Source organism: Hyla sarda, chromosome 3 (assembly GCF_029499605.1).
Source record: "Hyla sarda isolate aHylSar1 chromosome 3, aHylSar1.hap1, whole genome shotgun sequence".
NCBI classification, from domain to species: Eukaryota; Metazoa; Chordata; class Amphibia; order Anura; family Hylidae; genus Hyla; species Hyla sarda.
Window position 1 is genome coordinate 50,541,539 of NC_079191.1, and position 13,673 is coordinate 50,555,211.

At 44.3% G+C, this 13,673-nt stretch overlaps 1 protein-coding gene across 1 annotated transcript in view; it reads left to right on the forward strand.

The window, feature by feature from the left end:
• Positions 1–6,482, forward strand: part of C3H2orf50 (chromosome 3 C2orf50 homolog) — a 29,656-nt gene extending 23,174 nt beyond the window's left edge. The window contains exons 2-3 of the mRNA XM_056564192.1: positions 4,279–4,318; positions 6,087–6,482. Of these exons, the coding sequence (XP_056420167.1) occupies positions 4,279–4,318; positions 6,087–6,278 (232 nt within the window). The 3' untranslated portion in view covers positions 6,279–6,482. The remainder of the gene's footprint in view (positions 1–4,278; positions 4,319–6,086) is intronic.
• Positions 6,483–13,673: the final 7,191 nt, after the last annotated feature.

Here is a 13,673-nt window from a genome sequence, read left to right on the forward strand (position 1 = left end):
ACTGACTCAGCCACAGCCTGAGGGCCCGGGTCACTGGTACCGTGGCCATGGATGCTTTACAATTACTTGCAGCCGCCATATAAACTTTTTTCAAATCCACCTCTGCCCTACGATCCATTGGGTCTTTGAGTAGGGAAGCTTCCTCTGAAGGAAACCACGCTTTCTTGGATAGACGGGCGACTGGAATGTCTACCTTGGGAGGGTTCTCCCAGGATTGGCAAAATTTTGGATCCAGTTTATATGTCGCCTTAAAGCGGGATCCTGTATCCAGTTTTTTCTCTGGATTATCCCATCCAGATTGCATACATTTTTTTTGAAGAGGCTGAGAAGGGAGATAATAATATTTTTCCTTAGGGAAATAATACAGAGCATCTTTTAACGGTAACTTAGTGGCTGGAGTATCATCCTCTATTGTGGCTTTAACTGCATCAATAAGAGGATAAACTTTATCTTTATTCAATAGCCAATACTCTTCCAGGTCCTTAGTTACCACCACATCAGAACTGGAAATCACCTCTTCCTCAGATAATTCTTTAGAAGTAGCATCTGAAGAGGAAGAACTTTCCTGATAGCGTGATCTCCTGCGCTTACTACCATGATGTCGGGAGGTGTCTTTGAATACTTCGGCCATTTGGGATTTTATCCATCCCACAAGCTGCTTCGTCTCAGATTGAAGGCTGGATTCCCCAGCGGGTAAACAAAACTGGCATTTGTCATATTCACATGCATCAGGTAGGGGTTGATGACAACCTGTACATTCCCTGTGTCTCTGCTTCCTCTTTCTCTTTCCAGAATCTCTATGGCTGGACATCTTCCTGATCACACAGAGGCGCTCCCAGGCAGAGTGCTTACACACTAATGAAACACCAGGGTTTAAATATCAGTAAGGGATCAAAAGGTCCCACACAGAACCTCCTACCCAGTACCCTAACCAATCAGAGTGATTGTACTGGAACGCCTCTGTGAATCCAGCAGCCCGGCCGAACCGGAAGTGATGTCAGACACCATTGTGCACGTGACCGTGGCTCTCAGACCGAGCTGCCCGAATTCCAAGCGCATTACGCTGGCTCCCGCACAGCTGCGCGCACGGTACTCTGCGATCTTCCGCTATGCCAGCTCCAGCACGGCACGCGGGAAGCACCGGAATCTACCCCGGAGTACTGCACTGCAGCCGTAGCCAGGGAGAAAGGACGCCCGCGCCTCTGTCTTCAAACCTACAGGTAGAGAGGGGGCTCTAATCTGTTCTCTGCCAAGAAGAAACAAAAACACAGTGTGGGGGAGTTTGTGGGAAACATTTATGTGCATGAGGGTGTGGCCTGGAGTGCTAATTGCTTAATTAATTAATTAATTATTTTAATCAAATGTATGAATTTTGATATGGTTTCTTCTGCCTAATAGTAGAAATAACTATGTTAACCCATATGTCCGGTGCTGCTGTAGGACGATATGGAAAGTTGTAATACCACACACAACCTGAGGCTCTGTTTTCTATTCCTGGACAACCCCTTTAAATATGCATTTTTGTTTTTTTGTTTTTTTTCAGGCATTTATGTTTCTCACACAAAAATTTGGAAATGTCATACCCTCAAGAATGCTGTGATTTTGGGGAATTCCTCATGATCTAAAAAAAAAAAAACGCCACAAAAGGGTGAGCCCCCCCACAAAAAAAATAAATAAATAAATAAAATAAAAAGCCATGTGGGTTTGGTGTCTCAAATTCTCATATTTCCTCATTGACTCCCAGCTAACAACTGGCTGAAGCTTTTGGGTAAAAAAAAATAAAAACAAAATGCTATACAGTGAGTATGATATTTTTTAGAGCATTGTTTGCATTTTTTTTTAAAGTCAAGTGGAATCCTAGCCTCAGAGTGGTTTTACACAAAAAAACACACTGCATTTTTTGGGTGAAAAATGTTACAGCCTGATGTTAGCTCAATAGAGATATATAAACCGTTACACCTACAATGCATTGATGCGCCATTTTTTTCTGAAGTCCCATAGACTTGCATAGACTGTCAAATCCGTAGCCTGATCACTGAAACCTTGCTCGAGTCTCTGGCTTAGAAATTACACCAAAATTTAAACAGATATCCTGTACCCAGGGCCATCATTTAATTTGTTGTAAGGCCCACACAAAGAACGTAAAGGGGGAGATTTATCAACACCTGTACTGAAGAAAAGTTGATCAATTGCCCATAACAACCAATCAGATTGCTTCTTTCATTTTTCAGAAACCTTTACAAGAATGAAAAAAGAAATCTGATTGGTTGCTATGGGCACAGGTTTTGATGACTCTCCCTTTAAAGGGGTACTCCGGTGGAAAGCAATTTTTTCCATATTAACTTTTTTCCATATCCAGAAAGTTAAACAGATTTGTAAATTATCTCTATTAAAAAATCTTAATCCTTCCAGTACTTATCAGCTGCTGTTTACTACAGAGGAAGTTGTGTAGTTCTTTTCTGTCTGACCACAGTGCTCTCTGTTGACACCTCTGTCCATGTCAGGAACTGTCCAGAGCAGGAAAAAATCCCCATAGCAAACCTCTCCTGCTCTGGACAGTTCCTGACACGGACAGATGTGTCAGCAGAAACCTCAAGGCCACTGGATATGCGAAATTGCTACATGATGATGTGTTTCCCTCTTTATGCACTGAAGCTGGCACGTTCCCTGAGTTGTTCCAGCAAGATTGTGACCACCACATTATGGGTGTCAGGTCCGAGCATTCCTAGATGAACAGTTTCCTGGAAAGCGGATTGGTCATCGTGGGCCAGTTGAATGGCCCCCAAGGTCTCCCCATCTGACCCCCTTAGACTTTTATCTCCTGGGTCATCTGAAGGCAATTGTCTATGCTGTGAAGATACGATGGGCAGCACATTGAACATATTTTATAAGGGGTCAGAAACTTGTAAATAACTCATGAAAGAATAAAGTTACGTTAAAACCAAGCACATAATTGTTTTTCTTGTGAAATTCCCAATAAGTTTGATGTGTCACATGACCCTCTTCCTATTGAAAAAACTAAAGTCGGATTCAAAATGGCCAACTTCAAAATGGCCACCATGGTCACCACCCATCTTGAAAAGTTTCCCCCCTCACATATACTAATGTGCCACAAACAGGAAGTTAATATCACAAACTATTCCCATTTTATTAAGGTGTATCCATATAAATGGCCCACCCTGTAGTATGGTATATTATAGGGCCTGTCCATACTAATGTGGTACGTTGGGAAATTATAGATATGGCGCTAATGGTACTAACGGGTGGAGACGGACAGTGTTTATCATTATTTGGGGTAGACCTGTCACAAAAGGGATAGACCAGCAAACATTTAATGACTGCAGCCACCTAAACTATGTTCTAAGTACCAACTGGTGCTTCCGCTTTGGGCCGCCACTCTAAACCACCCTTTTAAGTAACACATCAGGGACACACTTTTACATGGTGGTCCCAAAGGTGCCTCTACCCCATAACTAACACCGGTATTATAAATGGCACATAGTAGTTGTGGGGCCCTGTTACTAATTCTGTACTGGGGCCCACCAACATTATGTTACACCTATGATGCAATGTTTTAGAAAGTCATCTAGTTTTTATTGAGTTTTCAGGCCCGTTCTGGTTTTTAGCTGTCAAAACTAATGTGCTGAAAATTCCCTCTGTTCTCCGAAAGATAAGTGGATAAAAAGCTTTTGCGTCTTGCAGTATGACAGAGCGCTGAATGAAGACTTGAAAGGAAGCAAGGCGAGCTCTACCGATTAATGGAGAAAAATCCTTTCAGGCGAGAAATACTCGACATATATTTATATTTTGCCCCAAGAATAGATGAATGCAGCTTCTCGCTTTATCATTACGCTCAGATGAACACACAGAAGAACCATCAGTGTCCTAAGGCATTTGAGAATGTGTAAAGCTCTGTTCACACCTGAGTCAATTCCATTTTTCCCTAATAACATAGGGGCAGAAAAATAAATATGATGAAGTGCCAGATCTGTCACAAGATGGACAACAACACAGCCCAATGTACCCCACGGAATTATAAGGGGGTCTGTCGGGTACTGTTGTTTAGAGAAGAACAGCTAAACAATATGGGATTTACAAGGATGGCTCTGAAAAAAAATTTGTCACAGTAAATTTTTGTACCTTTGCTCAGTAAAAATCCACAATTATAAAGAGTGGACTGTGGTTGTACAATATTTCAGGTTGCAAACCTCACAACATACTCTAAATATAGATTGATCTTTACTGTAATATTCTTTTTCTCTTTTTTTCTTCTTACAGGCATGAGAACTGGAGTTTCCTGAAGGAATATGATTCTCTGGTAAGGATTACTGATTTGATATTATCATCTTGACGCAGTCAGTCCTTGCAGTATTATCCTATGCTCCCTTGCAAAAAAGATGAAGCGCCAGTGATCTACTGTGGGACCTCCTGTGCATAACCTTCTTAGGGTTGTTCTAAAGGTTGTCTATGGGATTGGCTTATGACTCTGCCATTGATCTTCCAGTAGAATGAAATAATTGTTATAGAAGAGGAAGTTTTCATTCCTTAGCTTTCTGAAGAGAAGAAGGTTTAGGCCTTGTTTTTCTGATATCTGAATCCATTTGCTTTCCCACCTATATTCCATTAGAGCCCCATTCCCTAAATAGAAGGAGCTTAAAGGGATATTGCAGGCAAAAACATTTTATCCCCTATCCTAAGGATAGGGGATAAGATGTCTGATCGCGGGGGACCCGCCGCTGGGATCCCCCGCGATCTCCCTGCAGCACCCGCATTCTATGCAGGAGCTGCATCTCCAGTTTCGGGAACCTCCGGGTTTCCAGGACTTGGGACGTGACGTCACGCCACGCCCACTCCATTCATGTCTATGGGAGGGGGCGTGGTGGCCACCACGCCCTCTACCATAAACATGAATGGAGGGGGCGTGGCGTGACGTCAGGTCCCCAGTCCCGGAGGTATCCAAAACTGGAGACGCAGCTCCCGCATAGAATGCGGGTGCTGCAGGGAGATTGTGGGGGGGTCCCAGCGGCGGGTCCCCCGCGATCAGACATCTTATCCCCTATCTTTTGGATAGGGGATAAAATGTTTTTGCCCGGAATACCCCTTTAAAACATGTGTCATGATGCTTTTGTGCAATAAATGTGATGACAATAAATTATGTCACATAGTTTAGAACATTTGAATCTACTTTATAGTAAGACTAAGATAAATTAGACCTTTTTGTCAAAGAGTCCCTGTCATTAAACAAAAAAAACAAAAAAATAAAACAAAAACGAGTGGAGAGAAGCACCTGCTTAAAAAGGGTTGTCCCACTAATTTTAATATATGTAATTTTTTAGTGCTTCGTTCAAAAGTTATTCCCCTACCTGTAGCCCATGTGCCTGCCTTGTTATGAATGTAGTTGTCCTTGGTTAGGTCCCTCAGGCTTCTAAAAATCCTGGGTCACACATGCTCAGTTGTTTTTGTTTTTTTTTTGTTCCAGTTTGCCTGACACAAGTACTGAGCACTGAAGAGCAGCCTTCCCCCTGCTCTTCAGCCTTCCCCCTGCTCTCACACATTGTCACTTCACTCTCCTGGCAGTGCCCTTCATTACCCGGCTTGGCACTCCGACTCATTGCAGAAGATAGATTTATAATGGAATTTCCTGCAATCATTTTGTTAGTAGGGGCTCCCTACAAAAATCCAATTGCGGTGTATGAGATGTAATCTGTGATTAAATCTGGCAGCAGGAGTATTGGAGTATTACACACCACTCATTAAAACCAATGAGAGTCTTTTTAATGCACAAACATGCTCCTGGCCAGGGGACAGATTATGTTGTTACACTATCTAGGAATGTCCTGAAAAAAGGGGAATGCAAAAAGAATACATGTCAGACATGTCCATGTAATCCCCCATCCCTTAGGAGATCATTTAGACCTGATTCTATAATTAATAAATCCCATTTTGGAAATGTTTGGTTCTGCAGGTCTACGAACTACATATGGTCTATACAAAAATAAATATTATAAATTCAAAATTGTATTAAAAATGAAATATACACTCATGGCGTCACCTATGTCATCGCTTATACGTCATATCTGTTTCAGGGCAATAAGAAAGAAGTAAAGCAGTTACCGGACAAGGTACCAGTTTTTTCTGACCAAGTCCCCAATACTACCAACCAAAATATTGGAAGCAAGATAAACACAGATCTGGGTAAAACGCTGGTATATATGGATTTCCTACTAACCAGTGGAAATCAGAAGAAGAAACTAGGATCTGAACTTCAGCCGTGCTGATCACCAGGATGGATGGAAATACTCTAATAATGACTGAAAAACATTTTTTTTTTTTACAACTTTGTTTGTGATGTTGGATGGAAGAACAATATCCTAATGTATTTATTTAAAAACTAGGAGAACTTGGTGTTCTTGAGTGAGAACCATGGAATCCGTTCACCATTGGGATATTATTGAAATTTTACCTCAAAATTGTGAATAAAAGGAAACTTTTTCAATGATTTTCTTGTGTGGTAGGCCTCTGGGGTAGGGGTAATGTAGCAAGGGTATTGCTTCAGTATATCAGGGGTTAAGGTTGACCCTATAGTTCGTGACGCCAGGCTGAGGGCTGGTATGCTGAGATAATTCTCCGGCCTATCGCCGCCCTTCCCAGTAACGATAGGTGTGGTGAAGGTCCACAAGATAGTTGAACTTGAACTTGGATAAACTTTACTTAACCCCTTAAGGACCAGGCCATTTTATACCTTAAGGACCGAAGCGTTTTTTGCACATCTGACCACTGTTACTTTAAACATTAATAACTCTGGAATGCTTTTAGTTATTATTCTGATTCCGAGATTGTTTTTTCGTGACATATTCTACTTTAACTTAGTGGTAAAATTTTATGGTAACTTGCATCCTTTCTTGGTGAAAAATCCCAAAATTTGATGAAAAAAATGAAAATTTTGCATTTTTCTAACTTTGAAGCTCTCTGCTTGTAAGGAAAATGGATATTCAAAATATATTTTTTTTGGGTTCACATATACAATATGTCTACTTTATGCTTGCATCATAAAATTTATGAGTTTTTACTTTTGGAAGACACCATAGGGCTTCAAAGTTCAGTAGCAATTTTGAAATTTTTCACAAAATTTTCAAACTCACTATTTTTCAGGGACCAGTTCAGTTTTGAAGTGGATTTGAAGGGTCTTCATATTAGAAATACCCCATAAAAGACCCCATTATAAAAACTACACCCCCTAAATTATTCAAAAAAACATTCAGTAAGTGTATTAACCCTTTAGGTGTTTCACAGGAATAGCAGCAAAGTGAAGGAGAAAATTCTAAATCTTCATTTTTTACACTCGCATGTTCTTGTAGACCCAATTTTTGAATTTTTGCAAGGGGTAAAAAGGAGAAAATTTTTACTTGTATTTGAAACCCAATTTCTCTTGAGTAAGCACATACCTCATATGTCTATGTTCATTGTTCGGCGGGCGCAGTAGAGGGCTCAGAAGGGAAGGAGCGACAAATGGTTTTTGGGGGGCATGCCGCATTTAGGAAGCCCCTATGGTGCCAGAACAGCAAAAAAAAAAAACACATGGCATACCATTTTGGAAACTAGACCCCTCGGGGAATGTAACAAGGGGTAACGTGAACCTTAATGCCCTACAGGTGTTTCACGACTTTTGCATATGTAAAAAAATATATATTTTTTTTACCTAAAATGCTTGGTTTCCCAAAATTTTTACAATTTTAAAAAGGGTAATAGCAGAAAATACCCCCCAAAATTTGAAGCCCAATTTCTCCCGAGTACGACGATACCCCATATGTGGCCCTAAACTGTTGCCTTGAAATACGACAGGGCTCCAAAGTGAGAGCGCCATGCGCATTTGAGGCCTAAATTAGGGACTTGCATAGGGGTGGACATAGGGGTATTCTACGCCAGTGATTCCCAAACAGGGTGCCTCCAGCTGTTGTAAAACTCCCAGCATGCCTGGACAGTCAACGGCTATCTGGCAATACTGGGAGTAGTTGTTTTGCAACAGCTGGAGGCTCCGTTTTGGAAACAGTGGCGTACCAGACATTTTTCATTTTTATTGGGGAGGGGGGTTGTATAGGGGTATGTGTATATGTAGTGTTTTTTACTTTTTATTTTATTTTGTGGTAGTGTAGTGTTTTTAGGGTACAGTCGCACGGGCGGGGGTTCACAGTAGTTTCTCGCTGGCAGTTTGAGCTACGGCAGAAAATTTGACGCAGCTCAAACTTGCAGCCGGATACTTACTGTAATCCTCCGCCCATGTGAGTGTACCCTGTACGTTCACATTGGGGGGGGGGGGGGGGGGGGAAATCCAGCTGTTGCAAAACTACAACTCCCAGCATGTACGGTCTATCAGTGCATGCTGGGAGTTGTAGTTTTGCAACCACTGGAGGCTCCGTTTTGGAAACAGTGGCGTACCAGACGTTTTTCATTTTTATTGGGGAGGGGAGGGGGGCTGTGTAGGGGTATGTGTATATGTAGTGTTTTTAACTTTTTATTTTATATTTTATTTAGTGTTAGTGTAGTGTAGTGTTTTTAGGGTACAGTCACACGGGCGGGGGGTTCACAGTAGTTTCTCGCTGGCAGTTTGAGCTGCGGCAGAAATTTTGCCGCACCTCAAACTTGCAGCCGGATACTTACTGTAATCCTCCGCCCATGTGAGTGTACCCTGTACGTTCACATTGGGGGGGGGGGGGGGGACATCCAGCTGTTGCAAAACTACAACTCCCAGCATGTACGGTCTATCAGTGCATGCTGGGAGTTGTCGTTTTGCAACAGCAGGAGGCACACTGGTTGTGAAACACCGAGTTTGGTAACAAACTCAGTGTTTTGCAACCAGTGTGCCTTCAGCTGTTGCAAAAGCTACAACCCCCAGCATGTACGGACAGCGGAAGGGCATGCTGGGTGTTGTAGTTATGCAACAGCTGGAGGCATACTACTTTGGCTGGGGATGCTGGGGATTGTAGTTATGCAACAGCTGGAGACACACTGGTTTGCTACTTAACTCAGTGTGCCTTCAGCTGTTGCAAAACTACAACTCTCAGCAGTCACCGACAGCCAACGGGCATGCTGGGAGTTGTAGTTATGCAACCACCAGATGCACCACTACAACTCCCAGCATGCACTTTAGCTGATTGTGCAAGCTGAGTGTTGTAGTTACACAACAGCTGAAGGTACACTTTTCCATAGAAAGAATGTGCCTCCAGCTGTTGCAAAACTACAAGTCCCAGCATGCCCATAAGGGCATGCTGGGAGTTGTGGTGGTCTGCCTCCTGCTGTTGCATAACTACAGCTCCCAGCATGCCCTTTTTGCATGCTGGGAGCTGTTGCTAAGCAACAGCAGGAGGCTGTCACTCACCTCCAACGATCCTCGCCGCACAGGTCAGTCCCTCGTCGTCTCCGCCGCCGCCGCTGCTCCTGGGGCCCCGATCCCAACAGGGGCGCCGGGGATCGGGGTCCCCAGCACCCGGGGTGCACGTCCCGCACCCGCTCACGTCCTCCGGAAGAGGGGCGGAGCGGGTTGCGGGAGTGACACCCGCAGCAGGCGCCCTGATTGGTCGGCCGGCCGACGAATCAGGGCGATCGTGAGGTGGCACCAGTGCCACCTCACCCCTGCTGGCTCTGGCTGTTCGGGGCCGTCAGAGACGGCCCCGAACAGCCAGTAATTCCGGGTCACCGGGTCACTGGAGACCCGATTGACCCGGAATCCGCCGCAGATCGCTGGACTGAACTGTCCAGCGATCTGCGGCCATCGCCGACATGGGGGATCATAATGACCCCCCTGGGCGATATGCCCCGATGCCTGCTGAACGATTTCAGCAGGCATCGGGGACCGGCTCCGCTCCAGATGGTTGCGGGGGGGCGGTAAAACACATGACGTTCTCATACGTCATGTGTCCTTAAGGACTCGGAAATGGAGACGCATGAGAACGTCATGTGTCCTTAAGGGGTTAAAGACTTGCGGTACATCCAATGAACAGTAACAGTCTCATTCAAACAGTTGTTGCAAACCTTGACTTGTGTTATAAGTCTCTGAATTTAGGGTTAGTTGCGAAGATCCGTCCGGATTTAGGGGATAGATAAGGTCCGGTGATCTTGCAGAGTGCTTAGGGATTGATACACTCACGGTTTAGAAGAGATTAGCCATCGCCACAAGGCTCTGGCCTAAACTCACTGATGACAGAAGCGCAGATCCTTCCCTGTCAACAGCCCAGGAACAAGAGAGATGCTTACTGCTTGGCTGCACAGGAACAAGAGAGCTAACAATGGCCGCCGCTCCCTTATATGGGCAGGGGCCGTTTTAATTGGTCCGAATATCTGTCACTCACCGTTACAAGGAATGATGGGTGCAATACGTCATAGGGACCTCCAAAGGTCCTTAAGCAAAAACCATAGAGTTTACCTGATAACGTGACCCGCAGGTCCTGTTACACTCCGTACAGGTAATTAACCACTTATATACATTTGTACAATTATACTTATATAAATCCTGAATAAACTGTTAGATTAACGACTACCTAGATGAGAGGTGACAAGGGGTGGACTAGATAAGAAGGACCCCGACGTCCTAGGGACTCTGGCTATGGGGACTTCTATACAGGTACCGTATAGGATGCGGTACCGGGACACCACACTTGTTTGTATAGTTAAAGGGGTTATCCACCATAAGGTGATTTTAATAAGTACCTGGCAGACAGTAATGGACATGCTTTGGAAGGATCTGCGCTTGTCTTGGGAATAAATGGCTATGTTGTGAGATTACCATAACACTGTGGCTAGCTTTTTTGTGAACTGGTATTTCCTGTTTGCGTTTCCTTCTTTTGCCTACAAATCCCATAATTCCATTTTCCTCCCTCCCACACATCAGCCACCCCACCCATTGAAACATAAATGAACTACATCCATTCAAAAGACCTGTGGTTTTCAACCAGGGTGCCTACAGCTGTTGCATTAGTTGCAGATTGATCTCTCTCCCACCAAGCGATCCCTCCACCCATTGAAGCAAACAGGCTCCCTGTCATCAGCTGACTAGTGATGTCAGATCTCGGCCGCATTGCAAGCTGGGAAAAATCAGAGACAACAGTCATTTTGTATGCTGGTAAAATAAATATTGGAGTTAAAATCACAGAAGAAATGTGAGAAAACCATCACACACAGGTACAGACACTATATTATGAACTACACTAACTTTACAGCCCCTGTAACATAGTCAAATGAAAAAAATTCCTGGAATACCCCTTTAGATTTTCCAAAGTATCAATTAATCACACAAATTCTGGTGGACAAGGTTATACATGAAAAATCCACCCCCCACAGTACTACTACTTATTGGTGACATGAATGCAATTTTTCATCAGTTCAAAGGTCACCAGTGAAGCACAGAGATCCTGCTTAGTGACTGCTGGTTGTTGTCCTTGTTGATCAGCTCTCCATATATTCTGTTATCAAATAAAGGTGTTAAAAACTGAACAAAGAATCAGGAGAGGTGACGGGGGCAAGTTCTTCAGTCTTCGGTGGTGTAAGACACTGTTTCTCAAGCGCGGTCTTCAAGTCCCCCCAATAGGTCACATGTTTTTAGGATTTCCTTAGTCTTTCACAGGTGATATAATTCTGGTCAGTGAAGACTAAGGAAATCCTGAAAACATGACCTGTTGGGGGGACTTGAGGACCACGCTTGAGAAACACTGGTGTAGGAGATGGTGGTGCTACCCAGAACCATGAGTAATCCCATGTACCTCATTTAAAGGGGTATTCCGCAAGGAAAAATTTTTTTTTTTAAATGAACTGGTGCCAGAATGTTAAACAGATTTGTAAATTACTTCTATGGATGAGGGGTCCGTGAGGACCAGTGGACAACAACTGAAAGCTAGAAGTTTAGGAAGTTGACAACCTTTTTTTTTTTTTTACCTGTTAGGATATGTTCACACTATGGAATTTCTGTGCACAGAATTGTGCTTAGGAATTCTGCTGCACGAACCAAAACATTGGTGCGAATTTTAGCGGCGGAAAATGGGGAAATACTATGGAGCAGAAAAGTCCCAAGAGGAATTAAGCGAGGACATTTTCCTTGCTACTTCTGTAGTGTGAATATACCCTTATGGAAAAATGTGCCTAGTGGATCATTTCTTTAAGCAATATGGGGTCCTCTAGCCGGGTGCAGTAAATATGCCAGTATCCACCCACCCATATTTATATTTTCAGTACAACGTGACGCTATATTCTTATCTCGTACGCAGCTTTGTATGATCACTAGTGAACTGAGATTTCAGATCTTAGTCGTGCCCAAATGTTTTAAGGCTGATTGAAAATGACCTGCGCCATATGTATAAGGCACGGCCGTGCAGCAGGTCTATGAAGCGAGCTCAGGAGCTGAGCTCGCTTCATATCCTTTCGGGCCCAGCTGCTATCAGCAGCCAGGACCGTGGCTAATCCGGGCACTGGCGATTGGGACGATGACCGGCATTAACCCTCTAGAGGCCACAATCAAAGTTGATTGCGCCATCTTAAATGCCAAAAAAGCACTGCCGGCAGCTCAGTGGAGCTGATCAGGATGATTGATGGGAAATCGCGATGTCCCGACCAGCTGAGAGGATGGCGGGAGGACCCTTACCTGTCGCATTTAGGAAGCTCCTATAGTGCCAGGACAGTAAAAAAACAAACAAACACATGGCATACTATTTTGGAAACTACACCCCTCAAGGAACGTAACAAGGGGTACAGTGAGCTTTAACGCAGGTGTTTGATGTGTAAATAATTATTTAATTTTTTTTACTAAAATGCTGGTTTTTCCCCAAATTTTACATTTTTACAAGGGATAATAGGAGAAAATGCCCCCCAAAAATTTTAACCCCATCTCTTCTGAATATGGAAATACCCCATGTGTGGACGTCAAGTGCACTGCGGGCGCACTACAATGCTCAGAAGAGGAGGAGTCACATTTGCAAATTTTGCTGAAATGGGCGGGGGGAGTCGATGGGAGGTAAGTGTGTAGTGTATGTGTTTGGTGTGAACTTTATATAAGGGTGTGATTAGAAATCACACACCGTTATAAAAAAATTAACAGAACACGCTGCAGCTAAAAAAAAAAAAAAAAGGGGGGAGGGGGGTGAATGCAGCGCCCTGAAAGGGCCGGAGTCACGCTGCAAAATCTGCGAGGGACACTTGAGGACCTATTAGAGGGTCGGGGGGAATATTTTTTTTTTACCTCCTACCTGTCCCTGCACACAAACTCACCCTGCACTGAAGGCACTTCTTCAGCCCTGAGGGGCACAGATCCGGTCAGAGGGGGGTCCCTGGCTCCTTCTCTCAGCTCTGCCCGCTGACTGAACTCGGTGGGCGAGCAGAGCTGAGAGAAGCGGACATTAACCCCTCCTCTGCCGGCTGCTATTGGTCGGGCGATAGCAGCGCTCCTAGGGGGGTGACGGGATTGCCACCTCCTCCTAGCTACAGGTGGTGATCACCACCTAACTCCCCTGGCCGTTGTCATGGGATGCCTGCTGAATGATTTCAGCAGGCATCCCGGTCCGGGCCCAGCCCGGCGCGTGGCGGGGACCGAAATTCCAATGGGTGTACAGGTATGCCCTGGGTCCTTAAGTACCAGGGCGTCAGGGCGTACCTGTATGCCCTGGGTCCCTAAGTGGTTAAAAATGAAAGAA